General features: G+C 31.7%; 4 protein-coding genes and 1 pseudogene across 4 annotated transcripts; 3 read left to right on the top strand and 2 right to left on the bottom strand.

Moving 5' to 3' along the window:
- Nucleotides 1–1,166: 1,166 nt before the first annotated feature.
- On the bottom strand, nt 1,167–1,930 carry LOC135961646 (trypsin-like). The gene has a single exon (XM_065513175.1). The coding sequence runs from the start codon at nt 1,928–1,930 to the stop codon at nt 1,169–1,171; it is 762 nt and encodes a 253-aa protein (XP_065369247.1). The 3' UTR covers nt 1,167–1,168.
- Nucleotides 1,931–4,159: 2,229 nt separating this feature from the next.
- Nucleotides 4,160–4,928, top strand: LOC135960836 (trypsin-like). The gene has a single exon (XM_065512233.1). The coding sequence runs from the start codon at nt 4,167–4,169 to the stop codon at nt 4,926–4,928; it is 762 nt and encodes a 253-aa protein (XP_065368305.1). The 5' UTR covers nt 4,160–4,166.
- A 397-nt stretch (nt 4,929–5,325) lies between these two features.
- LOC135960762 (trypsin-like) lies at nt 5,326–6,149 on the top strand. Its single transcript, XM_065512145.1, has one exon. It carries the CDS (start codon nt 5,326–5,328, stop codon nt 6,091–6,093), a length of 768 nt encoding a protein of 255 aa, XP_065368217.1. The 3' UTR covers nt 6,094–6,149.
- A 3,960-nt stretch (nt 6,150–10,109) lies between these two features.
- Nucleotides 10,110–10,897, top strand: LOC135961617 (trypsin-like; annotated as a pseudogene).
- A 7,134-nt stretch (nt 10,898–18,031) lies between these two features.
- LOC135959879 (putative gustatory receptor 59b) lies at nt 18,032–21,414 on the bottom strand. The gene is made up of 2 exons (XM_065510998.1): nt 20,908–21,414; nt 18,032–18,208 (listed from the first exon to the last, which is right to left on the bottom strand). Exons 1-2 carry the CDS (start codon nt 21,412–21,414, stop codon nt 18,032–18,034), a joined length of 684 nt encoding a protein of 227 aa, XP_065367070.1.
- Nucleotides 21,415–25,903: the final 4,489 nt, after the last annotated feature.

The raw sequence follows: 25,903 nt of genomic DNA, 5'->3' as shown, positions 1-25,903 counted from the left end.
CGTGTAATCAGTTCGGTAGAGTTGAAAACTGAAACATGGCGGCTGCTGATTCGTTTGGCTGCTGAAAAAAAACAAAATCGATTGCTGCTTGCTGTTGTAATGTGTGTGCACAGTCAACTGTTTTCAGTAAGCAAATTGTTGAAATTGAAGACTTAAACTTTTTTCAGTTCAGTCGTTACATGAGGCTATTTATTTTGGTGCTGAATATTAAACCCTATCTAATTTAGATCAGCTATTTCATAACAGTGTATATCCATTATTCTCAAACACATCATTATAAGATTCTAAAACAACATAAGTGTGTATGTCTATCTGTGCGAAACCTTGTTGTGGTACAAATTTGTAGAGAGTTGGATATTTGATTAGGAATAACTAAATACTGGAAGCAATGGCGATGCAAAACTAGTAAATAATATTTTTCTTTTGAACTACATTAATAGGATTAAGCTACCACTAAATATAGATTTTCTTTCTACCCCTTATTATTAAGGTCTAATTAAGCTAGATCTCCTTTGAGCAATTCTAGAAGAGGATCAACTTACGACCTCAACTCTACGTGAATGGGTTTTCAGTAATTAAATAAACTTAAGGTTTTGATTAATATTATTTGAGAATAAAGACCTGTGTTTTTCAAAATATCCTGAGGTGACTCAGTAACGGTCGTACGACCAGATCTATATAAATAATTAATGATATTGACCCGTGTTTTGTGTACAGATATCAAATAATTGGCCATACAGAACAATAGCTACTTAATAGCTACTGGATTGAAACAGAACACTTCAACAACAATCACTTATTCCAAGAAAATTCCATGAATACTAACTATAAATATAAAGTGTCATGTTATCTATCATCAAAATATATAAACTCCTACGAACTTTTAAATATGTTTGTTTCTTTTCTAAATTTTATGAAGCTTCCCGAAGATCTATCAACTTTAAATTCAGCTTACGTATAATACTAATTGTGCTTCAAATCCTAACAATGACAGATTTCCGTGTGTATCCTTGGTATGAGCAGGCTTATACACTAATAAAATAAATACTCTAATTTTAAAACAGTCGTATATCTATGCAATTCGAATAAAATACACTAATCAATTGAAATTCAAATAATGTTTATTAAAGAAAATAGTCGTTTAAACAAATCCAGCTCGTTTAAAAATTTACAATTTCTCGGCAGTCTCTACAATCCAGCTGCGGACAGTAGCAACATCGCAGTAAACACCAGGATAGCCAGCACGGGCACAACCTCTACCCCAAGACACAACACCAACCAATTGGTTTTCAGCTACCAATGGGCCACCAGAATCACCCTGGCAAGCATCTTTCTTAACAGCAAAAGCACACACCATAGTTTCCTTGATTTCATCACCATATTTGTATTTCTTGGAAGCGCAAAGTTCAGCATCAATAATATCAACTTCAACCTTTTGCAAAACCTTGGGTGCACCACTGCAACCACTGCATAGGGAACCCCAGCCAGTGACAACAGCTGTAGTGCCGGTAGCAGGTGTGCTTTCAGCCAATTTAACGTAACGGATGTTGGAAGATTCACGAACTGGGGCAGCTAGTTTGATGACAGCTACATCGTAAACCATGGTATCGGCATTGTAAAGTTCATGGTATTTGAAAGCTTTGACAGCAACCAATTCACCACCATTGTTGTATTCAGTAGAGCCTAGACGCACCTTGAATTGGGAGGCCTTGTATCTTTGCATGCAATGGGCTGCAGTTACAATGACATCTTTGCTGACAATTGAGCCTCCGCAGAAATGGAAACCACTGTTGGTTTGCAATGAAACTTGATAGGGATGGGCGTGAATGGTGGTGTCAACACCATTGACAATACGGCCATTCAATTCATCGGGTATGAAACCAGCGAAAGCACAGCTGACAAAAGCGAATAGAGCTACGAAACGCAACATGGTGTAATGAAGACTATACTGATTGTTCTCTTGGTAAGCGTTTTTATATGATTATGTCCCCAGACATAATCATATTCTTATAAATAATCTGAATGTACTCAATAATTGATTAAGATAAGGAATTTGTAAAAAACAAATTTGTTTTAATGTTTAGTCAAGAAATAAATATGTAGTTAGACCTCTCCTAACTAAATACATATTTTATTTTTTATTTTAATAATAAAAAATATCAAAACATTTAAACAAATTTGGAGATTTTAGCGATAGTACGTTAATCTGTCTCTTGATAATATAACAATAAGTATTGAATTAGAATAATAAGGAAATTGGGAAAATCTACCAAAATTCCTATGACGTATAATTCTATTGAAATTTTAAAAAGATTTCTATTAGTTTTTTGTTATCTCAAGATTATTATAATAATTATTTGTATTTAGAAAACATATAAGGTTATAATTGGATATGTGTACTTACCACGATCAAAACATGCACGTTTTCATTACATGTTTAGATGGAAGGACCAGTTATCTTACTTGCTGATGTATAGAGGTTTTTGTAGAATCTTCTTTTATATTCAAAACTATTTTCCAACTTTTTGTCAGCTAATATTTTCTATTACAGTCGAACGCGGTAATAATGAACACATTTAGCTCATGATCTAAATTAATATTAGGTTTGTTTAATTTGTTTTGATATATTTTTTTCATAATCAATCATTATTATAATTTTAAAATATAATTGGTCAATTCACTAGGTCTGTTATCATGTCATATTGTCATAATGTCCTAATATTTACATTCGGTGCAGGTCTTTGCTGGTTGGTTACGATAATACAATAAACATACCATACAGAGTAGTATTATTTTAGGACATTTTTTGCTTGAAAAGCAATAACAACATTTTGTAATATTAGGACATTATCAGCCAATTATGAATAAAAAATTCCCCGGGAGTTTGTTCTCCGGGAGTTTTTTTCCCATTGAATTTCAATAGGAAAAATGAGAAAAGGGAAAAACCTCCCGGGGAATTTTTATTTATAATTGGGCTGTATGACAATATGACATGATAGGAGACCTAGTGAATTGACCTAATGTGTTTATAAGACAAGATTTCCATACATTATTTGTTTTACCCCCTGTCCATACTTGACAAATATTTATCATAACAATTAATGACATTTGTTATCAAGACAAATTTGTCTGAGCAAAAGCACTAACAATATTGTCATAAGGAAGCTATTATATTAATAAATGGAGACTATATCAGATAATTGTTTGTCTTGACAACCATTTGGACGTTTATCATGATAAAAATGTATCTGGTATAGACAAGGGGTTATAAACCCTTGATAAATTTTACAAATAATTCAGAATAATGCCTATAAAATCTATTATTATTAAATTTTAATGAAATTTAATAACTTTATTAAGACCTACAACCATTGTCGTCATTTAGACTGTCCTTCATTTCGAGCAAGAGAAATACATATTCTTTTGTATAGATTCTTATATATATAGTAGGGTCGATATGCCGATGTACGTCTATCTTTTGGAACCACTTTCCTAAAACCACAAATAACTTACTAATATCAATATGAATATCGTGCATGGTTCCGATTAGGTTGCTATTGAAAACCATCAAAATCTTTTAATAAATGACTGGTTAAAAAAATAATCAATAACCCGAGTTTTTTTTACAAAGAACCCGGAATTAAAAATAACAGTTTTGTACAACACCAAAATAATAGGGTCTTCAATAATTTGTTTTGGTAAACAAATTTTTATCTGTGGAAATAATCTAGTGGTTGGGTTTTTACGATTTTTTTTAATATCTTGACCAAAACATTTAATTATTGTTGTAGTCTAATGATTAAATAGAAATACATAATATGTCGTTCATTTAAGATTTCAACGTAATTGAAATATTGGTAGATTTCTCCAATTTTGCAAATTATTTATTCTAATTCAGAAGTTCGTATTTATATTATCAAGTGACAAATGATTGTCTTATCGCTGAAATCTGATTAAAGTTTAAAGTTTTGTTATTTTTGATTAATAAAAAAAGTAAATAGTTAGTTAAGAGTGTTAAAGACTCGAATTATGTTTAACAAAAACAGTGATTTGGTTATCTTAATCAATATTTAAGTATTTTGAGATTATTTGGGGGTATATTTTACTCTACCAAATCATATAAAAGCATTAGTATTACGAACAATCAATGTAGTCTTTTTTACAACATGTTGCGTTTCGTAGCTCTATTCGCTTTTGTCAGCTGTGCTTTCGCTGGTTTTATACCCGATGAATTGAATGGCCGTATTGTCAATGGTGTTGACACCACCATTCAGGCCCATCCCTATCAGGTTTCATTGCAAACCAACAGCGGTTTCCATTTCTGCGGTGGCTCCATTGTCAGCAAGGATGTTGTTGTGACTGCAGCCCATTGCATGCAAAGATACAAGGCCTCCCAATTCAAGGTGCGTCTAGGCTCTACTGAATACAACAATGGTGGTGAATTGGTTGCTGTCAAAGCTTTCAAATACCATGAACTTTACAATCCCGATACCATGGTTTACGATGTAGCTGTCATCAAACTAGCCACTCCAGTTCGTGAATCTTCCAACATCCGTTACGTTAAATTGTCTGAAAGAACACCTGCTACCGGCACTACAGCTGTTGTTACTGGCTGGGGTTCCCTATGCAGTGGTTGCAGTGGTGCACCCAAGGTTTTGCAAAAGGTTGAAGTTGATATTATTGATGCTGAACTTTGCGCTTCCAAGAAATACAAATATGGTGATGAAATCAAGGAAACTATGGTGTGTGCTTTTGCTGTTAAGAAAGATGCTTGCCAAGGAGATTCTGGTGGCCCATTGGTAGCCGAAAACCAATTGGTGGGTGTTGTATCTTGGGGTAGAGGTTGTGCCCGTGCTGGTTATCCTGGTGTTTATTGCGATGTTGCTACTGTCCGCAGCTGGATTGTAGAGACTGCCGAGAGATTGTAAATTTTTAAATGATTTGGATTTGTTTAAAAGAAATTTTATGTACCTGTTTATACTATTAAATATTATTTGATTTATAATTAAGAATGTGTTTTATTTTGAATTTCTATGGGGACTCGATTTAGTTCTTTAAACTGTTTGTACTACAAATATATTTGAAATCAATTCTATTGATATTATTACAGTATTTTTATTATCTAATTACAAGTGAAACGTTAAATAAGTAATAAATTAAAATTGTCTTATCTTGAAAACTTTATGGAAATTTTAGACATATTAGCAATATCGTTAAGCCTGTAAATATATGACCATGTTAGTGCGACTACATTTAAACTATTGCAGTAGTAAAGCTCTATATAAACGCTAAGCATTTAAAAATACCAGTAGTATTTCTTGCATCATGCTTCGTTTTGTAACTATATTCACTTTAGTCAGTTGCGGTCTTTTCACCGGCACCACAGCCGATATACTGGATGGCCGTATTGTGAATGGTGTTGATACCACCATTCAGGCCTATCCCTATCAAGTTTCACTGCAAACCAATGACGGCTTTCATTTCTGTGGTGGTTCCATCATCAGCGAAGACATCATTGTAACAGCTGCTCACTGCATGCAATCCTACAAGGCTTCTCAATTCAAAGTACGTCTAGGCTCTACTGAATACAATAATGGTGGTGAATTGGTGGCCGTGAAGGCTTTCAAATACCATGAAGGTTACAATCCCACAACCATGGTCAACGATGTTGCTGTCATTAAAATGGCTACTCCGGTACGTGAATCCTCCAAAATCCGTTACATTAAATTGGCTGAAAAGGCGCCTTCCACCGGCACCACAGCTGCTGTGACCGGCTGGGGTTCCAAATGCTTCCTATTGTGCATAACTGCACCCAAAATTTTGCAAGTTGTTGAAGTAGATATAGTTGATCAGCAGCAGTGTGCCTCCAGTGAGTACAATTATGGTGACAAGATCAAGGAAACCATGCTGTGTGCTTATGCGGTGAAAAAAGATGCCTGCCAGGGTGATTCTGGCGGTCCATTGGTTGCCAACAATGTGTTGGTTGGTATTGTATCGTGGGGTAATGGTTGTGCCTGGGCTGGCTATCCTGGTGTTTACTGTGATGTGGCTTCTGTGCGCAGCTGGATTGAGAAGACTGCCAAGGAATTGTAAATTTGGAAAAGAGATGGCCATCGGAAAATATTATTTGTTCAACAATTGTTATTACGTTGTGATATTCAAAATTAATTTAAATACTATTTAGTTGTTAATAAAATTCATGAATACTTGTTTTAAAAATATATTATTGAATAAATGTCCCACTTCATCAGGTTTTTACATGAACATAAAATTACCGGAGTTGATCAAATAATTCAAGCATTCGCGAACCCTTGTCTAAATTGAATTGAGTTTTTTTTGAAAGCAGAATAAATTCTTGTGAAAATTAGTATTTAACATAGGAGATAGTAGTATCCTTTGAAAAGTACACATTTCTTTCTCCATTACCCCTCATGAGAGCATATGGCTTCTACAAAGGATCTCCATCTTACACGATTTGTTGCAGTTGTTTTCGCTTCTTCCCATGTAAGATTGCGCTGTCCTAGTTCTTTGAGTATCGAGCGTCTCCATGTATTCTTTGGTTGGCACGGCTTCTTAAGCATTGAGGGCTCCACTCTATTCTCTTTGTCAGGATTCTTTCTAATATTATGACCGATCCACCTCCATTTCCTACGTTTTATTTGTGTTAGTAAGGGTTTCTCGTTGGCAAAGAAGTGGCCACTTAGAATCCGGACGGATTAAAACGAGCATAACTTTTAAATGAAACAACGTATGTTAACATTGTATACATGAAATTAAAGCTAAATTATTAAGCTTTAAAACATAAACCTGCAGTTATTATGTGTCTTTATTTCGAACACATTTTCTGGCCTTTCTTTTTATGCCTCCTATTAATTGCTGCGCGACTTTACTTCCCACTTCTACCGTTATTCAAGCGTATTTATTCCACTTTGTTCTCATCAAAATCTGGTTATTTACTGTACCTGCACTCTTTTTCATTTTATTTTTAACAATTCTCCAATATATCTCGATTGGACGAAGATTTGGGCAATTTGTTTAATTGATGTGTTTTGCTATAACATCAATATTATTCTCATTATACCACTTCATAGTTGTATTTGAGTAATGACAACTTGTCATTGAGTAATGACAACTTGACTAAAACTTTGTATCAGATGTGTGATGTCTTATAAATGACAACAATCGCTTTTCCAAACTATCTTTTTATATATAATTCTGAAAATCCTTTAAAAACATTTCTGAAAATCTTGACTCTTCTAACAGCAGCTGCGGATTGCCTGTCAAATTAATATTTTTGTTCAATTTTACGTATTCATATTTAAAGACCACACAACCTCGAGCTGCCGAGATGTAAAATTTCTGACCTGATATCTGCCAAAAATCAGATTTTGGGTTTCTTTTAACACGACAAAGTCGGATTTTCTAGATATTTGTGCACAATTGTATCACTAGCTTCTTTTTCCATTGTGTCTACACTTTTTAAAACTAAACATAATGACTTGCAATTCATTGCAGAAAAGCGGTAGATTTGTTGTTAAAAACATATGTAAATGTTTTTCCATTTGGATAACTGGGAGCTCTGTTATGATTACTACAGTGCGTACGGATTTTAAGTGGCCACTTCTTTAAGGTTCCAGAGATCCGTGTTACTGATTATGTTAGGCCAGAATATTCTTCATATGATTCTGAAGCACTTGTTTATGAATATGTGTAGCTTTTGCTTAGACTAGTAGTAGACTTTAAACATCCGTTGAATAGTCTAAGCATACAGAATAGACATAGAGCGGAAACTCTCCTATCAAATACCTAACTCAGTTGTCAGAAACCTAAGTGGTGAGAATGTATTAGTAGACAAATTATGTGAAAACAAAAACAACACTCGTATGTGTGATTATTTTGAGTAATTTTTTTGTTTGAGTTTTTTTCTAGTTTTTAAGTATTGAGCCTGTTATTTACGTCTGTTTCAGCGCAGCCATTAATTGATACTGCACTGCATAGATAGCAGAAGCTTTCTACTTATTCAACTGGTTGGCCTTGTAGCATGATGTTATCTGTGCTAATGTTGTGGATTCTCATAGCTTTGGTTTCCTTAATATTTATCTCAAGTCCAACATTGCGTGCTAATCTTGGAGATCTTATGCGAGAGTAGACACATATTCACATTAATAATTCATGGAATACTTTTTTGAAAAATATGACAAAAAATGCTTTTTATTGAATTTTGCATAGATACAAATTTTTCAAATTGAAATAAAATTTTTATTTTAGAATATTTTTTAATGAAATTTCACAGTTATGTAGATTTTTCTATTTAAAATGGAAAAATAAAAACAAATTTTGAAATTTGTTATCAGGTATCCCGCAATTCCCAAAAAATCTTGAAAAATCCCAAAAATGGGATTATTTCGTTTTTTGGCTATAATATCCACACAAGGGGCGGGGTTATCGGAACCCTTTACAAGATAATTAAGAACTTATTAGGCCATCTAAAATAGGTTCCTATATTTTGATATCGAGTATGCGATTTGAGAATTTTTGCCATAAAGTTGAATTTTTTGAATGGACCTGATCCCGTCGGTATCAAAAATTGTAAATGTATTTTTCATCTTAAATATTTGGCGTAAAGTCAACTTTTCAAAAAGTACAAATTCATTATACATCTTCTTAGAAAATTTTTAGATAACTTAAAAAGATTAAAAGTACTTTTTTCCCAAAAAAAATGCGAAAAATCGCCTTTTTTAATTTTTTTATATTCAAATGCATGACTCAGTCATGATTTTTAAACACTTCTTTCTTTATTTGATATATAGATCTATTTTTAATCCTATAAAAGAAAAATGGATAAAATCGGAGAATATTTGGAACCGCGGTCACCAAAAAACTGGTGTAGGGTGGGTAAAAATTTTGAAAATTAAATTTTCAAATGGGAATATCTTCTAAGCTATAAGAGATAATTGATATCTACGACGAGGTTTTATGTAGTGCTCGACAAACGAAGAAATAGGATCATTTTAAAAATTGAACATACCCGAGGTGTCCTAATTTGGGAACCCCTGGTCCCGCTCCTGGTGGGGTGATGAGGTCCATATTCAAAACTTAAACTCGACTACACTTCCTCTTTGCGCAAGGGTTTATAAGTTACAGATTTATTTCCCTCTTTTTTTTATTCTCATACCACTGTGCAGCGTTTGTGTGAAATGGTTGACTTATATTTCCGTTGTGAAGAACAGATAGTACTGCATCCTCGTACATATGTAGCTCTGATGATTCGAGTTATTTTCTGAGGTACTCATTTTCTTCTCAATGCTTTCCATATGACAGTCCGTCTGATGGTACCGAAGGCTTTCTTGAAATCTACTAACAGTAGGTACATGGGAGTACGTCATTCTAGGGATTGTTCTATTATAATGCGTAGTTTGTTGGCCTGGTCTACACAGCTCCTGTTTGCCCGGAATCCTGCCTGTTCATCTCTTAGATTGTATGATAATAATGAAATTATGTTTATGTGCAATAATTTCAAGAAAACTATACGCCATTGTTTTTTTTGCAAGATTTTCCCAATTTTTTCAATTCGCTAGAAATAATATTTGTTGTTTCCTATGTTATCTGATGACAAATGTTTTTATTATCGTTTAAAACCTTTAATTATCTATTGGTTATGGGGAAACCATAAAAAGTTTATATCACTAAAGAGTTATAGTACAAATTTAATATCAACTTTCACTTATTTCGTGCCCCCACAAATCGTTACGAATAAAACTCGGAAGAGTGTGTCCAACACTCGTTACGATATCTGATCGAAATTCCCATATTGTTGAACTAGTACCTGTACTAAAATAGATTAACAGACAAGTTGTAGGCACATAGTACAATAATATTTTGAAATTCAAAAGAACTAACCGTCACTGGAATTTTGCAAAACTTTGCAAATTTTCCCCCAATAATTTTAATCTGAATTTGAGTGTTTAATAATTGTGGGAAAATAGTTGCATTATCGCTGAAATAAACTTCGATTATTTTTATCTTCAACTTGTAAATTGGCAAGAATTATTACGTTTGCCAAAGAAAATCGAATCATATATAAATGCTGATCATGAGAACAGTCACTATAGTCTTTTCTACAACATGTTCCGTTTCATAGCCTTATTTGCTTTGGTTAGCTGTGCTTTTGCCGCCTCTATACCAGATGATTTTGAGGGTCGCATTGTAAATGGTGTGGACACCACCATACAAGCTCATCCTTACCAAGTTTCATTGCAAACTAACGACGGCTTCCATTTCTGTGGGGCTGCCATCATCAGCGAGGACATCATTGTAACAGCTGCCCATTGCATGCAAAAATAAAAAGCTAACGAATTTAAGGTACGTCTCGGCTCTACTGAATACAATAATGGTGGTGAATTGGTTGCTGTTAAGGCCTTCAGGTTCCATGAAGGTTACAATGCCAAGACCAAAGAATACGATGTGGCTGTCATTAAAATGTCTTCACCAGTGCGCGAGTCCTCCAAAATTCGTTACATTAAATTGGCTGAAAAGACTCCAACTACCGGCACAACAGCTGTAGTGACTGGATGGGGTAGTAAATGCTTTTTGATCTGTACGAAATCTGCCACAGTTTTGCAAGAAGTCGAAGTTGATATTGTCAATGAGCAGCAGTGTGCCTCCAGCGAGTACAAATACGGCAGCCAAATCAAGAAAACTATGTTGTGTGCTTATGGTATTAAAAAAGATGCTTGCCAAGGTGATTCCGGTGGCCCATTGGTGGCTGAAAACAGATTGGTTGGTGTTGTTTCATGGGGTAATGGTTGTGGTCGTAATGGCTATCCTGGTGTTTACTGTGATGTCGCTTCCGTACGCAGCTGGATTGAAAAGACTGCCAAGGAGTTGTAATTTTGTAACTGAGGATGATTTTTAAATAAAGTGCAGTAAATTTTCATAATTTTAAAATTATGTTTTTTGTGAAATTTATTTATTAAAGTTGTATTATGTCGAAAGCTATTGAGATATTATTGGAAGTTTGGTTCGTTACTAAAATCGCGGTTTATTGTTCATAATTTTAAAAATTAAGTGTTTTTCCTGGACATCTAAGAACTTGCAGTTAATGTTTCTCCATTCTAACTTTTGGTTTTGACCCTCATATGCGGGTCTTTATTTATGAAGCCACAGAATCTAGGCTTCATTGGATGATTATATTTGTATCATTCATCAATCAAATGGTTAGGTTTCCGATTTTTTTTTGGTTCCAGGTGACTTATAATTTTTTTTTAAATATGAAATTAAATTAAAAACAATTTCATTTCATAATTTTTTTTTTAATGAAACTTTTTCATTAAAAAAAATGCGAAGAATTGTTTGTCCAAAATTGAATTTTTATTTTTTTTATAATTTTTAAATATCTACCAATAGATATCCATATTGTCTATATTAATGACAGATATAGATCAAAAATATGTAAAAAATCTAAGTTTTCCTTGTTTCCCCTACACCACCATAGTGGGGAGGGTATTATGCGTTTGTGCTGATGTTTGTAACGCCCAAAAATATTAGTCTAACACCCACCTTAAAGTATACCGATCGACCGTCCGTGAGTCGATTAAACGATGTCCGTCCGTCCTTCCGTCCGTCCGTTTGGTCGGCTGGCTGGCTGTCCATGTAAACCTTGTGCGCAGAGTACAGGTCACAATTTTGATGATATTTCGATCAAATTTGGTAAATGTTATTTTTTCAGACCAAGGACCAAGCCTATTGAAGCTGGCTGAAATCGGTCCATTATTTCACCTAGCCCCCATACAAATGTCCTTCCGAAATTGGACTTTATCGGTAATAAATGTTTAATTTATAAATGTATCTCCACAAATCCCGCTCCAAATAAGTTTTATAAATTCACGTCACCAAATTTTGTTACGATCGGTCCATAATTAGTCATAGCTCCCATATAGACCCGCTTCCGAAAATCACTTTAACGTGCATAAATCGCTTAAAAATGTTGGTATATACACAAAATTCAACATAGTGAACTTTCATAGAGACATAAATCATAAGGCCCACTTCCGAAAATCACTCAAAAATATAAATTATTGAAATTTTAAAAGAAAAATGTTTTTGCTCTTTTATTTAGTGAAGGGTATTATATGGTCGGGCTTGACCGACCATACTTTCTTACTTGATTTTTCCTTATATTTCAGACATTTATGGGCCGATTTTCTCGAACCAGGTCTATAGAGTATATATTGATGTACGAATCATGTACATACTTAAGTTATTTGGGGGCTACTGAAAGTTGATTTCAACGTACTGGCGGACATGGCTATATCGAATCCGCTATTCATAACGATACAGAATATACATATGTACAGTAGCCCAATAAAGTCTACATACAGGAATTCAAATTAAATTTCCTTCGGTGAAAGCTGTATTTGTAAGTTAAAAGTATTGATATATATTTGTTAAAAAAATAAATTCACACTAAAAAAAATTAAAACAACATCACTTAAGTCGGGTTTAGCAACATTTCCTATCACGTTCAAAATTTCACCGTTATTACAATTTTTGATTCTGAGTCAAATAACGAAATTTTAATGTTCAAAATATTAATAGCCCCGCCCACCCAAAAGTAGGCGTGACCGAGAATACATTTTTCGATATTTTACTCAGAATCAATAACTCTAATAACGGTGAACTTTTGGGCGTTATTTGAATTTTTTTTTTGCTAAAATCGACATAGACATGTATTACTAAAAAAATGCTTTAAATTAAAGTAACATAATAATTTTTCCTGTATGTAGACTTTCTTGGGCTACTGTATATACTTTGTGGGGTCGGAAATGAAAGATGTAGAAATTACAAACCTTGCCACTCATGGTGAAGGGTATAAAAATATGACTATAGATTAAATTTGATTAAAAAACTTGGGGTTGGAAAATATAGCATGTTTAAGAAAATTTGTATTAAAAGATAGGGATAAAAAGTTTTAAATAAAATACATTTAAAAATATGAAATAGGTGGGGCTAAATTTATGTGCATCTAATTTATGATATTTTAGATTATATATGTGAGATTATATTTTTAACATTAACCAATTAAGAGAGATAAAAAGAGTTCGATTATGTATGTGAGATTAAATATACATATTTTTATCATTAACCAATCAAATGGCAAATGTTTTGGAATTTTATTGGTTCCCAAAACACAAGATAATCAAAAAATAAATTTGATTAAAAATCTTATCTGAAACGATCAAAAGCTATGAACGTGAAAAATATAATATAAAAAACTACCCTTTTTTTAAGCAACTTTTTATTAAAAGCGAGAGAGAAATTCATATGTTTATTGTATATATGTAATAAATACATTATTTAATTATATAAATTTGTACGTATTTTTTTAATAACTTAATTTATTTCTATATTATTTTTCCTAAAGATATGTGTAATATTTAAATGATTTTGTATTAAAAAAATCACACTTGATACTAATTGTGTCATTAACTTAAACCATGCTGCTTGATCCATGCCTCCATGGCAAAGAATTTCTTTCGTTCTGCATAAATAATAGGAGAATTTTTCGCACTGGAATGAAAAAAAAGAAAAGGTTTTATTAGAGAGGCGGTTAAAAGCGTTATAATTTACATATATTCGGCCATGTCCGTCTGTCCGCCTGTATGTTGAAATCTACTTTCTGTAGCCCCCAAATAACTTACATACATGATTCAAACATCAATATATCGGTATTTAAAATCGACAAAATCGGCCACAATTGGCTGAGATATAAGGAAAAAACCTGGACAACCTAGATTTTTGCCCTATTTTTGATCTAAATCTGGATTACTAAGTCATTAATATAGACAATATGGATAGCTAATGATAGATATTTCAAGGCCCATTGCAACGATGTATATTAGGCTATAATAGTAAGTTGGACCTACAATGGGTCAAATCCGGAAAAATATTTTTTTAACCCGAATTTTTTTTTCATCATAAATTCTTTTTCCAAGAATTTTTTTTTAAAAATTGAAAAAAACTTTTTTAAACTAAATTAAAAAAATTTTTTTTAAAAAATTTTAATTTTGTTTTAATAAAAATATTTAGAAAAAATATTTTTGAGTATAATTTGGTGATGGGTATATAAGATTCGGCACAGCCGAATATAGCTCTCTTACTTGTTTTTTTTTATAAAGCTAATCTGGTTTTTATGAAAAAATAAGTTTTGTTTAAATATTAATAGCTTTTTGTTTTGTTTGGACCTTTACTCAGGTTATGAGACCTATTCATATTGTGCTATAAATGGAAAAATAGGTTATGAGGGGAAGACTAGAGAGAGTAGGGTTTGTGGATATGGGGTTTGAACTTTACAATATTGAAAATTACAGAAAATACTCGTTAAAAGACGTCTTTTACATAAAAATCTTCCTGTATCGGGAACACATCCTGTTCTAATAGCGAATCAATTGCAACGTTCCTCCAGCGAATCAAAGTTAAATTTGGTTACCATACTATCAATGCTAAGCACCTTTGCTATCGTCTGTAAACGATCGAGAACTCTAAAATAGTTTATTGAGTACCAATCCAAACGGTGGAAAGATATAGCAAGCCCCCAAGTCTCCCGTGAGAACTCTTTCGAGTTCGACCTGTGGTTGATCTCTTTCCGACAAGTGATAATAACTTTCTAATAATTCTATTCTATTTGATCAATCAAGTCTTTGAATGTTTGATTATCTTTGAAAGGAATTGATTCGTGTGACAAATGACTAGAAACATTATAGCCGCGGGAAGCAGTTGGAACTTTAGAATTTTTCCAGTATTAGTACTTCGACATACGAAGATTCCGCTTTTTTTTGCAAGATTTTTGTCTCGGTTTAATTGAAGATTTCTAAATGGATTGAATGTTTTCATCCCCAGCATGATAATGTTCTCTAACATTTTAATGTTTTCAGAAGTCAATCAGTTTTAGTTTGAATGAGTTATATTTTTTGATTTGATTGTAATTTTGTACTGATCTGATTTAACCAAGATTTTTGCCTCGATTTAATTGAAAATTTCTAAATGAATTGAATTTTTTCATCCTCAAACATTTTCACCCGGGCAATGATGTCATTCACCAATAAACAAAGTTTCTAATTGAAATGCTGAAAGAATCGTTGAGCTTCGCTTAGCGAGCCTTCTCGTTGATAAAAGTTAAACGTTTCGTAGATGTGCGTGAAACGTTGGGAAGTTTGGAGGCCAAAAAGGAAGAACTTGATACTTAGCGGAGTTGTAGGAGAGAAAAAGATGATTCAATCATGAATTGCCTAATTATATTTATAGAATAAAGATTTCTTATTACACAGAAAAAACTATTTCTTAAACCGTTTCAATTCAAATATTTGTCACATATGGAACTGGTTTCAATTATTTCATAATGAAATCAAGTATTCATTTGCTCAAAAACAAAATTTCTTGATATTTTCTATTGAATTTTGAGTTTTGAATTTGATTATTTTGACAATTGAATATACAATTTTCGTTATTGGTTGAATTTCAAATACAAAAATTATCTATTCAATAATTTTTGTATTTGAAATTCAACCAATAACGAAAATTGTATTTCAATTGTCAAAATAATCAAATTCAAAACTCAAAATTCAATAGAAATATCAAGAAATTTTGTTTTTGAGCAAAGGAATACTTGATTTAATTATGAAATAATTGAAACCAGTTCAATATGGGATAAATGTTTGAATTGAAATATAATTTGTTCTGTGTATTGTATATTAAATTAAGCCTTGACTTACCTCTCTTTCCAGCGACTCTGTCTCGTTAAACATTTGAAGAATCATTATTAATTGTTTGCAACTTTCACTTATCATGTCACCTATTAAATATATTAAGTATAAATCTACAGTTAAGACGAAATAGGAAATGGTGCCCAGTACTAAATACAAAGTATTGATGCGATAGTAGAAAAAGAAAACATAACCGTAATAAGTTACAATAATATTACTAGTAATGGCTAATAAACGACTTGTTATTAATTGAAACTGATAGAGTTTTAAAAACTGTTTTAATATGTCACACAATTTCGCATGTGTTTCCAAAATTGTTTGAATTTCATTGGCCAACATTTGAAGGTTTGTGCCTGGACTTTCAAGTCTGTCATAAATATTCATTAGCTGATAATTGAGTTGATATAGGAGGCGACAAATTTTCCAAACCATTTTGAAAAATCCAAACATCACACAGTATATCATGTTTAAAATAGTGGCATTACAAAATAGCAAAATCCATTTTAACCATTTCAATGTGTCTAGCGCAATATTATTCGAAATGCCGAAGGAAAACAAGTGTATATAAAACAATATTAAATATTTTATATAGAAAATAATATTAAAGTGTTTATCGATTTCTCTATTGCCATAATACACTTGAAAATACTTCTTTTCTATAGTGGTTATTTGAGTTTTCAGTTGAATGTCCATGTTGTCTCTCCACTTCCTATAAATTACAGTGTAAAGTATCGCTATAATGCGCACCAGCAGATTTAGACGTGTAACATTTTTTAATAATGGATGCATGGGAGTTTGATCAAACATTTTCATAGACATGTAGGATAAATATGACATTAGACATAAACAATAAATATTTGACAGTGCAGCAATAGAGCGTGTAACCGGAGTTTGACGGAATCTGTTTGTATTTTTGTCGTATATATATGCTGTTGTTCCAATAAGGACCAGATAATATTGACATAATTTTTTGAAAAACACTTTCATTGTAGACATTTTTATTAATTTTTTTTTGTTATTTTCTCCGTTTTTGTGAGTTTAGTCGTAAAATGTTTGTTACATACTGAGGTGAAATAGTTGTAGTGTTTATAGAAGTTAATCAATTATGATGTCGCGATAACATTAACAATAGAATTTGTAATTAGATGTTATTAATAACACTGTGCTACAGTGCCTATGATAAACTGTCTGACTGCAATTTTCTATTACTATTTATATACACAGTGCCTTATTATAATAGTTTCATGAATTATCTATCTAACGGTCAAAACAAGAATGTTCTACTTCTTTTAGCAGATATGGTAATGTTAACAGTTTTAACAGTTACAAACAATGTTTATAACAGCCTGTTATCAACATTGTTGATAAGTAAAAGTTTTGAGCACTGGAAATGTGTAAAAATATGCTGAAATCCATAATGAATTTATTTTAGATTTTTTAATTTGATAAATATTTTAAGTCACACGGTAACCAAAATAAACCAAGATACCCTTAGGGTACCTTAGGCTACACGTTCAATATATATTGTGATATTTGGATCGCAATCCATTTTATTGTATCACGCAAAATTAGGTTATTCTGCAATTTGGATCGCGATCCATCAATACTGCATGCTACACGTTCAACAAATATTGCGATACTGGATCGTGGTCAATATATATTGAACGTGTAGCAGTGCCCTTACACAGAAAACCGTTTCAATTCAAATATTTGTCACATACTGAACTGGTTTCAATTATTTTATAATTGAATCAAGTATTCATGTGCTCAAAAACAAAATTGCTTGATATTTTCTATTGAATTTTTAGTTTTGAATTTGATAATTGAATATAGAATTTTCGTTATTGGTTGAACTTTAAATACAAATGTTATTGAATAGATAATTTTCGTAATTGAAAACACATTTTTGTTATTTTTGTGTTTTCAATTACGAAAATTATCTATTCAATAATTTTTGTATTTAAAATTCAACCAATAACGAAAATTGTATATTCAATTGTCAGAATTATGAAATTCAAAACTCAAAATTCAATAGAAAATATCAGAAAATTTAGTTTTTGAGCATTCATGTGCTCAAAAACTAAATTTTCTTGATTCAATTATGAAATAATTGAAACCAGTTCAGTATGTGATAAATGTTTGAATTGAAATATAGTTTTTTCTGTGTACCGATAGTTACTGAAATAATCCAAATTTATTATTATTATTATTTACCTTTCAATATTTTAAAATCGTTAGCCAACCTTGATAGATTCACATTTTATTTTATTTCAATATATTTCTAAATTATATTTCTTAAATATATTTAATATAGTTAAATGACTTTGTATTAAAACAATCGTACTTGATACCAATTGTGTCATTATTTTAAACCATGCTGCTCGATCCATGCCTCCATGGCAAAGAATTTCTTTTGTACTGCATAAATAATAGGAGAATTTTTCGCACTGGAATAAAGAAAAATATTAATTAGGCACCCGTACTCTGTGTTGGTTAATTAAATATGGAAAGAAATTAAAAATCTATATACTAAGTAAAGATTCGACTAGCCGACTCTTATAAACTGTTATTTTTGTAAAAAACAATCCGGTTAAAAAAATAAGTAAGGGAGCCATATTCGACTATGCCGAATTTTTTAAAATAAAAATTTTAAATATTTTTTAATTTTTTTTTTTCAAAATTAAAACAAAATTTTTTTTTAGTTTTTTTCCAATTTTTTTTTTTTTAATTTATTAGTGAAAAAAAATTTTGTGACAAAAAATTTTTTTTGGTGAAAAAAAATTGTTTCTTGGAAAAAGAACTTAATACAAAAAAAAATTTTTATTAAAAAAAAATTGGGTTAAAAAATATTTTTCCCGATTTTGACCCATTATAGGTCCAACTTACTATAGCCTTATATACATCATTACAATGGACTTTGAAATATCTATCATTAGATATTCATATTGTCTATATTAATGACTTATTAATTCAGATATAGATCAAAAATAGGGCAAAAATCTAGGTTGTCCCGATTTTCCCCTTATTTCTCAGCCATTAGTGGGCCGATTTTGTCGAATGAATCATGTATGTAAGTTATTTGGGGGCTATGGAAAGTTGATTTCAACATACAGATGGACAAGGTTATATCGACTTCGCTATCTATAACGATCCAGAATATATATACTTTGTGGGGTCGCAAATGAAAAATGTAGAAATTACAAACGGTCCTGGAAAAAACCAGAACAACCTCGATTTTATATATGTATGTCTGGATTACTAAGTCATTAATATAGGACAATATGGATATCTATTGATAGATATTTCAAAGTCCATTGCAACGAAAAAAATATTTTTTTTTTTAAATAAAAAACCTATTTAAAAAAGAAATATTTTTAAGTATAATTTGGTGAAGGGTATATAAGACTCCGCACAGCCGAATATAGCTCTCTTACTTGTTCCAACTACGGATTGGTCGAGTGGCCAATCGAGTACAAATTAAAGTTTTCACGTTAAAAGACGTCTATTACTTAAAAATCTGTGTGTATCGGGATGAAGTTCCTTAGAATTAGCTGAACTCATTCTATTGTTATGGAGACGATTCTTTAGCGAATAGAGTTGGATACCATACTGTCACCGATAAGCAATTTTACGCTCTTCTGTAAACGGTCGAGAGCTCTAAATAGTTTATTGAGCTTCAGTGTAAAGGGTGAATGTAACGAGACTTACTTTCAAATAGGAAGACCAGCAAGTCTCTCGTGGTTCCTTTTTAACAGCACGAATTGGAAATAAGTCCAATGACGATCAGTCGATCAGTCACTGGACTAACACTCCTTCGAGCTTGTCCAGTGACTGATCGATGTCTTGTCGATTATAGAGTTATTTCCAAATAGTTCCACAAAAAGAATTGTTTTGTTTAGTGAATTATTGATCATCTAATAGAGCTCTATCGAATAGAGTTGGATACTTTACTGTCACCGATAAGCACCTTTGCGCTCTTCTGTAAGCGGTCGAGAGCTCTAAAATAGTTTATTCAGCACCAGTCTAAATGGTGAATGTAAGGAGATTAACTTTCAAATAGGAAGACCAGCAAGTCTCTCGTGGTTCCTTTTTAACAGCACGAATTGGAAATAAGTCCAATGACGATCAGTCGATCAGTCACTGGACTAACACTCCTTCGAGCTTGTCCAGTGACTGATCGATGTCTTGTCGACGATAGAGTTACTTCCGAATAGTTCCACAAAAAGAATTGTTTTGTTTAGTGAATTATTGATCATCTAATAGAGCTCTATCGAATAGAGTTAGCTACTTTACTGTCACCGATAAGCACCTTTGCGCTCTTCTGTAAGTGGTCGAGAGCTCTAAAATAGTTTATTCAGTACCAGTCTAAATGGTGAATGTAAGGAGATTAACTTTCAAATAGGAAGACCAGCAAGTCTCCCGTGGTTCATTTTTAACAGCATGAACTGAAAATTAGTCCAGTGACGATCAGTCGATCAGTCACTGGACTAACACTCCTTCGTGCTTGTCCAGTGACTGTTCGATGTCTTGTCGACGATAGAGTTACTTCCGAATAGTTCCACAAAAATAATTGTTTTGTTTAGTGAATTATTGATCATCTTTAAACGATTCGGAATTCGGAAACTAATGTTTTACTCTTTTAACGCATGACCAGATGCTGTTACAGCCTGGGAAAGAACGAAGGAGCTGCTCATATATAGTTTAGTCACGTCTTAATACCGGCTTTTTGCCTTCAGTGTCAATGTAATTTTATTGCAATTTTTCACAACTGGGTCCTATTAAAGATTTCTTTAATGAAACGAATGCTTTCATTCCCAGCATGATTATGTTTTTAACCATTTCCGCCCTGGTTTTACGTCATTGTCCAAGAAATGCTGAATGAAATCGTTGAGCTCATCTCAACGAGCGTTTCTGCAGATATAAGTTGATGCGTAGCTGTCCGCGAAACTTTCCGTATTTTGGAAAATGAAAAGGAAGCAGAATTACCGGGAGTTGCAAAAACATTCGCATCATACTTATCAGGTTTTAAAGATAGGAAAATCCGAGAGAGTTATGCTGGTCTTCTTCGACATATTCAATAGGCTTTGGTTTGAATAATTCTATATATTAGCAAATTATATTTTTAGAAACTACAAACTTTAATTACCTCTCTATACAGCGACTGCTTCTCATTAAACATTTGTATAATCATTATTAATTGCTTGCAACTTTCACTTATCATGTCGCATATTAAATCGGTTAAATAAAAATCTATAGCGAAGACCAAATAGGAAATGCCGCCCAGAACTAAATATAAAGTACCAGTGCGATAATAGAATATGAAAACGTAGCCGTAATATGCTGAAATAACATTAGTGGTGGTGGTTAAAATACGACTTGTTATTAATTGAAATTGATAAAGATTTAAAAATTGTTTTAATATGCCACACAATTCCGCATGTGCTTCCGAAATTGTTTCAATTTCATGGGCCAACACTTGAGGGTTTATGCCTGGGATATCAAGTCTTTCAAAAATATAGTTCAGTTCATAATTGAGTTGATAGAGTAGACGACAAATTTTCCAAACCATTTCGAAAAATCCAAACATTACTATGTGTATCATATTCAAAACGGTGGCATTACAAATGACCACTATCCATTTACACCACTGCATTGTTCCCAGCGAAATATTACTTGAAATGACGAAGGCAAAGAAGTGCATATAAAACAACATTGAATATTTTATATAGAAAATAATGTTAAAACGTTTATCGATTTCTCCATTACAATAGTGCACTTTAAAATATTTGTTTTCTAAACTGATTAATTGAGCCTTCAATTTAATATTCATGTTGTCTCTCCACTTCCTATGGAGCACCGTGTAAAATATCGCTATAATGCGCACCACCAGACTTATGCGTGTAACCGATTTTAGTAGAGGATGTATATTTGGTGTTGGTTCAAACATTTTCATGGACGAATAGGATAAATACGACATAAGAAATAAACAATAAATATTTGATACTGCAGCAATAGAACGTGTAGCGGGTGTTTGGCGGAATATGTTTGTGTTTTCCTCATATAAATATGCTGTTGCTCCAATAAGGACCAGATAATATTGACACAATTTTTTGTAAATCTCTTTTATTGCAGACATTTTAATTTAGTTTTTATAATTTTCCGTTTTTGTGACTTTAAACGTGAAATTTTTGTATAGTACTGAGGTGAAATAGTTTTAGTTTTTATAAAAGTTAACAAATGAAGATGTTGCGATAACATTAATAATAGAATTTTTAATTAGTTATTATTAATTACACTGTGTTATAGAATAAAAAATTATAAAATACCAAAAACGTGCAGTAGGGTAGGTTGTAGTTCTGGTTGAGTACAACATCACCCTGTTTTCGGAATAGTAAATTGTTCCCCCTAAAATCAGTTGATACTACCCAAAAATTTGTTTTTAATGAATCCTATTACAGCTATTTCTAAATCGATTTTAAATTGATAAAACAAATATAAGTTGTTTAAATAACATATTGCTACGTTTATACCTTTTAAATATGGTGGTTTATTTCCTTTAAATAAACCGGATTCTTTGGATTGCAAATAAATTAACACTACTATTCGAATAGTCACCCCCGGGCTTCGGCGTTTAAGAAATCCCGAAAACCCCGGGATTTTCGGGAACGGGATTCCCCGTTTGGCATCTCTAGTTATTGAACATTATAGTGTAAACAAAAAAGTTTTTTTAATCGAAAATGTCGAATTTTGTACCAACGAATCGTCTTAGTTATTAGGGAAATTTTGCTTTATTTTTATACCCTTCATCTTCGTGAGTTTGTCATTCCGTTTGTAATTTCCACAATATAATTTTCCGACCCTATAAAGTATATATATTCCGGATCCTTATAGGTAGCGGAGTCGATTAAGCCATGTCCGTCTGTCCGTCCGTCTGTCTGTTGAAATCAACTTTCTGAAGTCTCCAAATAACTTACATACACGATTCATACATCAATATCTCCGTAATTCTTCCGGCTCGGTTGCTATTTAAAATCGAGAAAATCGGTCCACAAATGGCTGAGATATAAGGAAAAACCAGGACAACCTCGATTTTTAACCTATTTTTGACCTATATCTGGATTAACTAAGTCATTAATATAGACAATATGGATATCTAATGATAAATATTTCAAAGACCTTTGAAGACTTTATTTCAAAGACTTATATAAGACCATAGTAAGTTGGACATACAATGGGTCAAAATCGGAAAAAATATTTTTGAACCCGAATTATTTTTTTCACCAAAAGTTTTTTTTTCGCTAAACATTAAAAAAATGAAAAAACTAAAAAAAAATTTAAAAACAATTCTAAAAATTTTTTTTCCAAAAAATTAAAAAAAACTGGAAAAAAAATTAAATTTTGTTTACCTAAAATATTTAAAATTTTTATTTTGAAGTATAATTTGTTGAAGGGTATATAAGGTTCGGCACAGCCGAATATAGTTCTCCTACTTGTTCTAATTTGTTTTGTTTTCAACATACGAGAGATGATTTGGACAGTTCAGAAGTGATGATTTTGACACGGAAGACAAAGGTCGTCCAGGTCAAAACTGTTTGAATACCAATAATAGGAGGTATTACTTCATGAAGATTTGGGCCCTAATTTTGTAAATCACGTCACAAAGTGATACAAATTTTTAAAATTTTTGAAATTTTGCTTTTGCTTTCCATATAAATATCACATTGGTGACGTGATTTACAAAATTAGGGCCTTGATAATTGTCAACTTTGAATTTTTTTTTAGTTGAAGCTATATTTTTACTCTAAAAACCAATAATTTTGGTGTATAACACTTAAATATTGTTGAACGGGAGGGAAGTATCTCTTAAATCTTTTTTTTTGTTTTTTTTTAGGGAAAAATGCTTTTTTTCAAAAAAATTAAAAAATCTTGCTTTAATAATGTGCCTCTAACTCAAGCAGTTCTTAATGTATTTGATTAGAAAGCTAATTAAATTTCCTAAATGTTTCTTAAAGCAACATTGTAATTTTGTTCGATGGTTTTTTATTTATAGCATTACAAATTCAGATTTTCAAATACGAACTTATGATTTGTTTTTAATTTTTGCTTACCTTTTCATATAAAAAAATTGAACGAGGCAAAATTTTTATATTCTGTAAAATTTAAATCGTGAAGGTCTAAGGTAAAATTTTTCAATATTTGGAATTTCTAATGAAAAGATAGCGAAATGTTATATATTTTTGGGCCAATTTTAATGAAACTTGAGGAAAATATACATTGGGGTGTCACATTTACAACAACAGTGCAAAAATGGATTTTAACCTTCAAGAGCACTTGGGGTCAAAATGGCTGTGTTTTTCGTGATTTTAAAAGATGAGTGTCATTTGGACACCATTTCTGTGCTGTTATTTTAAACTCTGTAATTTATATTTTTCTCAAGTTTCATTAAAATCGGCCCAAATTATATAATATTCATATTGAAAAATTTGACCTTTGACCTTAACGATTTAAAGGTTAACGTTTTCCGATGTTAGTAAAACTTTCAGACCATATTTAAAATTACCAGGACTATAATATTATGAATAGGTTATACTTAAAATTTATAACAGTAAGGAAATTGGGCTCATTCGCCAAAATATGGACCAAAAATTAGTTTTTGTTGAAATTCGCAAAATTGAAATCGCAGGTACGGAAAAATTGTAAGAGGTATTGACATAATTTTTTCATATTTTTATTCCCTATTATGATCTCAATAAATACCATCGTAATGATCAAAAAATTCTGAAATTTGTTTAACAAAATTTTTAAAAATTTGAAATTGGAGTTTTGAAACTGCCGTTAAAAAAATATTTTTGTTTGGCCATATCTGCGAATAGATAAACGGAATCCTACGAAGACAAAAAAAACTCATACATATTTTATTTTCATTTTTCTCGAAATAAGTTAATTTTTTTTTCCTAAATTTCTTGTTCAAGTGGCCTGAGACACGTTAATGGTCTGGCGAATTTGTAATAACTTTAACAATTTTTTAACCAAATCTTCTCATTTTTATCTCATTACAACGATAATCACGTACATACTTCGATTCTTTTGCATTCAATTGCAAAAGTATTTATTTAGTAGCAAAATTTTTACAAAAACTGAAAAATTTGCATTTTTTCCGAATTTTGGCGGAAAAATCTCATTTTGACCCAAAGGAGATACAGGTTTAATTTCGAAAAAAAAATTTTAATGTAATATTCATTAATATAAATCTACATTTTTCTAGAAAACAATGCAGAAAGTTAACGAGTTTCACCTATTTATTTCATATAAATAGTAAAATTTTGCATAAATTTGAACTTTGACCTCGATGCGCATCCAGAAATCGTTGTCCGATTTGGCAAAATTTTTCAGCACTTAACTTTTAGGCCTAGTGGCACAATATTCCAAAATCGAACTTTTTCCAAAATGTGCCCTCTTTTTAAATTTTAGTTCGCATCCCACTAAGAGACTAAAAAGCTCTTAAAGGAATGGACCTATGCTTTCATTTGAGTAAAAAAAAATTTAAAAAAGAGGGTCCATTTTGGAAAAAATTTAGATTTGGCCAAAAAAAATCAGAAATTGTATATCTTGAGTTACAAAACATTTATTTTGCTAAAGGAATAGACCCAAGCTTTCTTTTGAGCAAAAACAAAATTTAAAAACGGGCCCATTTTAAAAAATTTTTAGATTTTTCAAAAAATCAAAAATTGCATATTTTGAGTTTCAAAACATTTATTTTTATAGATATCCCACTTGCATCCCACTAAGCGACCAAATAGGTCCTCAAGGAAAATATCTAAGCTTTATTTTAAGAAGAAAAGAATGGTCCCATTTTGAAAAAAAGCCAAAAAAAAGTTTTTGATTTCGGAAAAAAATATTAACTTTTTTTATTTATTTTTGAAATATTTTTTCGAAAGATTGAAGAAATAGCTATCTAAACTATTTGGGACACATTTTGCTAAAAACAATAGGTAATAAGTTACATGGATGAGAAAAAAAACCTGACTGGCCCAAATGTCCCCCTCTAACTCTGATCTTATTGAAAACTTGTGTCTGAATTACTATCCAATAGGTCTAACCTTGGTGCATCCCGATCGGAAGACATCGATCTTAAAAGTTGG

Source organism: Calliphora vicina, chromosome 5, assembly GCF_958450345.1.
Source record: "Calliphora vicina chromosome 5, idCalVici1.1, whole genome shotgun sequence".
Taxonomy (NCBI): domain Eukaryota; kingdom Metazoa; phylum Arthropoda; class Insecta; order Diptera; family Calliphoridae; genus Calliphora; species Calliphora vicina.
Note: the sequence above shows the minus strand (reverse complement) of the source record. Positions and strands in the feature narration are given on the sequence as shown.

Excerpts from the sequence above, each read along its gene's own strand:
- LOC135961646 (XM_065513175.1), bottom strand. The coding sequence starts at position 1,930 with ATGTTGCGTTTCGTAGCTCTATTCGCTTTTGTCAGCTGTGCTTTCGCT.
- LOC135960836 (XM_065512233.1), top strand. The coding sequence starts at position 4,167 with ATGTTGCGTTTCGTAGCTCTATTCGCTTTTGTCAGCTGTGCTTTCGCT.
- LOC135960762 (XM_065512145.1), top strand. The coding sequence starts at position 5,326 with ATGCTTCGTTTTGTAACTATATTCACTTTAGTCAGTTGCGGTCTTTTC.
- LOC135959879 (XM_065510998.1), bottom strand. The coding sequence starts at position 21,414 with ATGCAGTGGTGTAAATGGATAGTGGTCATTTGTAATGCCACCGTTTTG. Across the intron at positions 18,209-20,907 it reads AGCAGTCGCTGTATAGAGAG|TGCGAAAAATTCTCCTATTA; the intron begins GTAATTAAAGTT and ends TCTTTATTCCAG.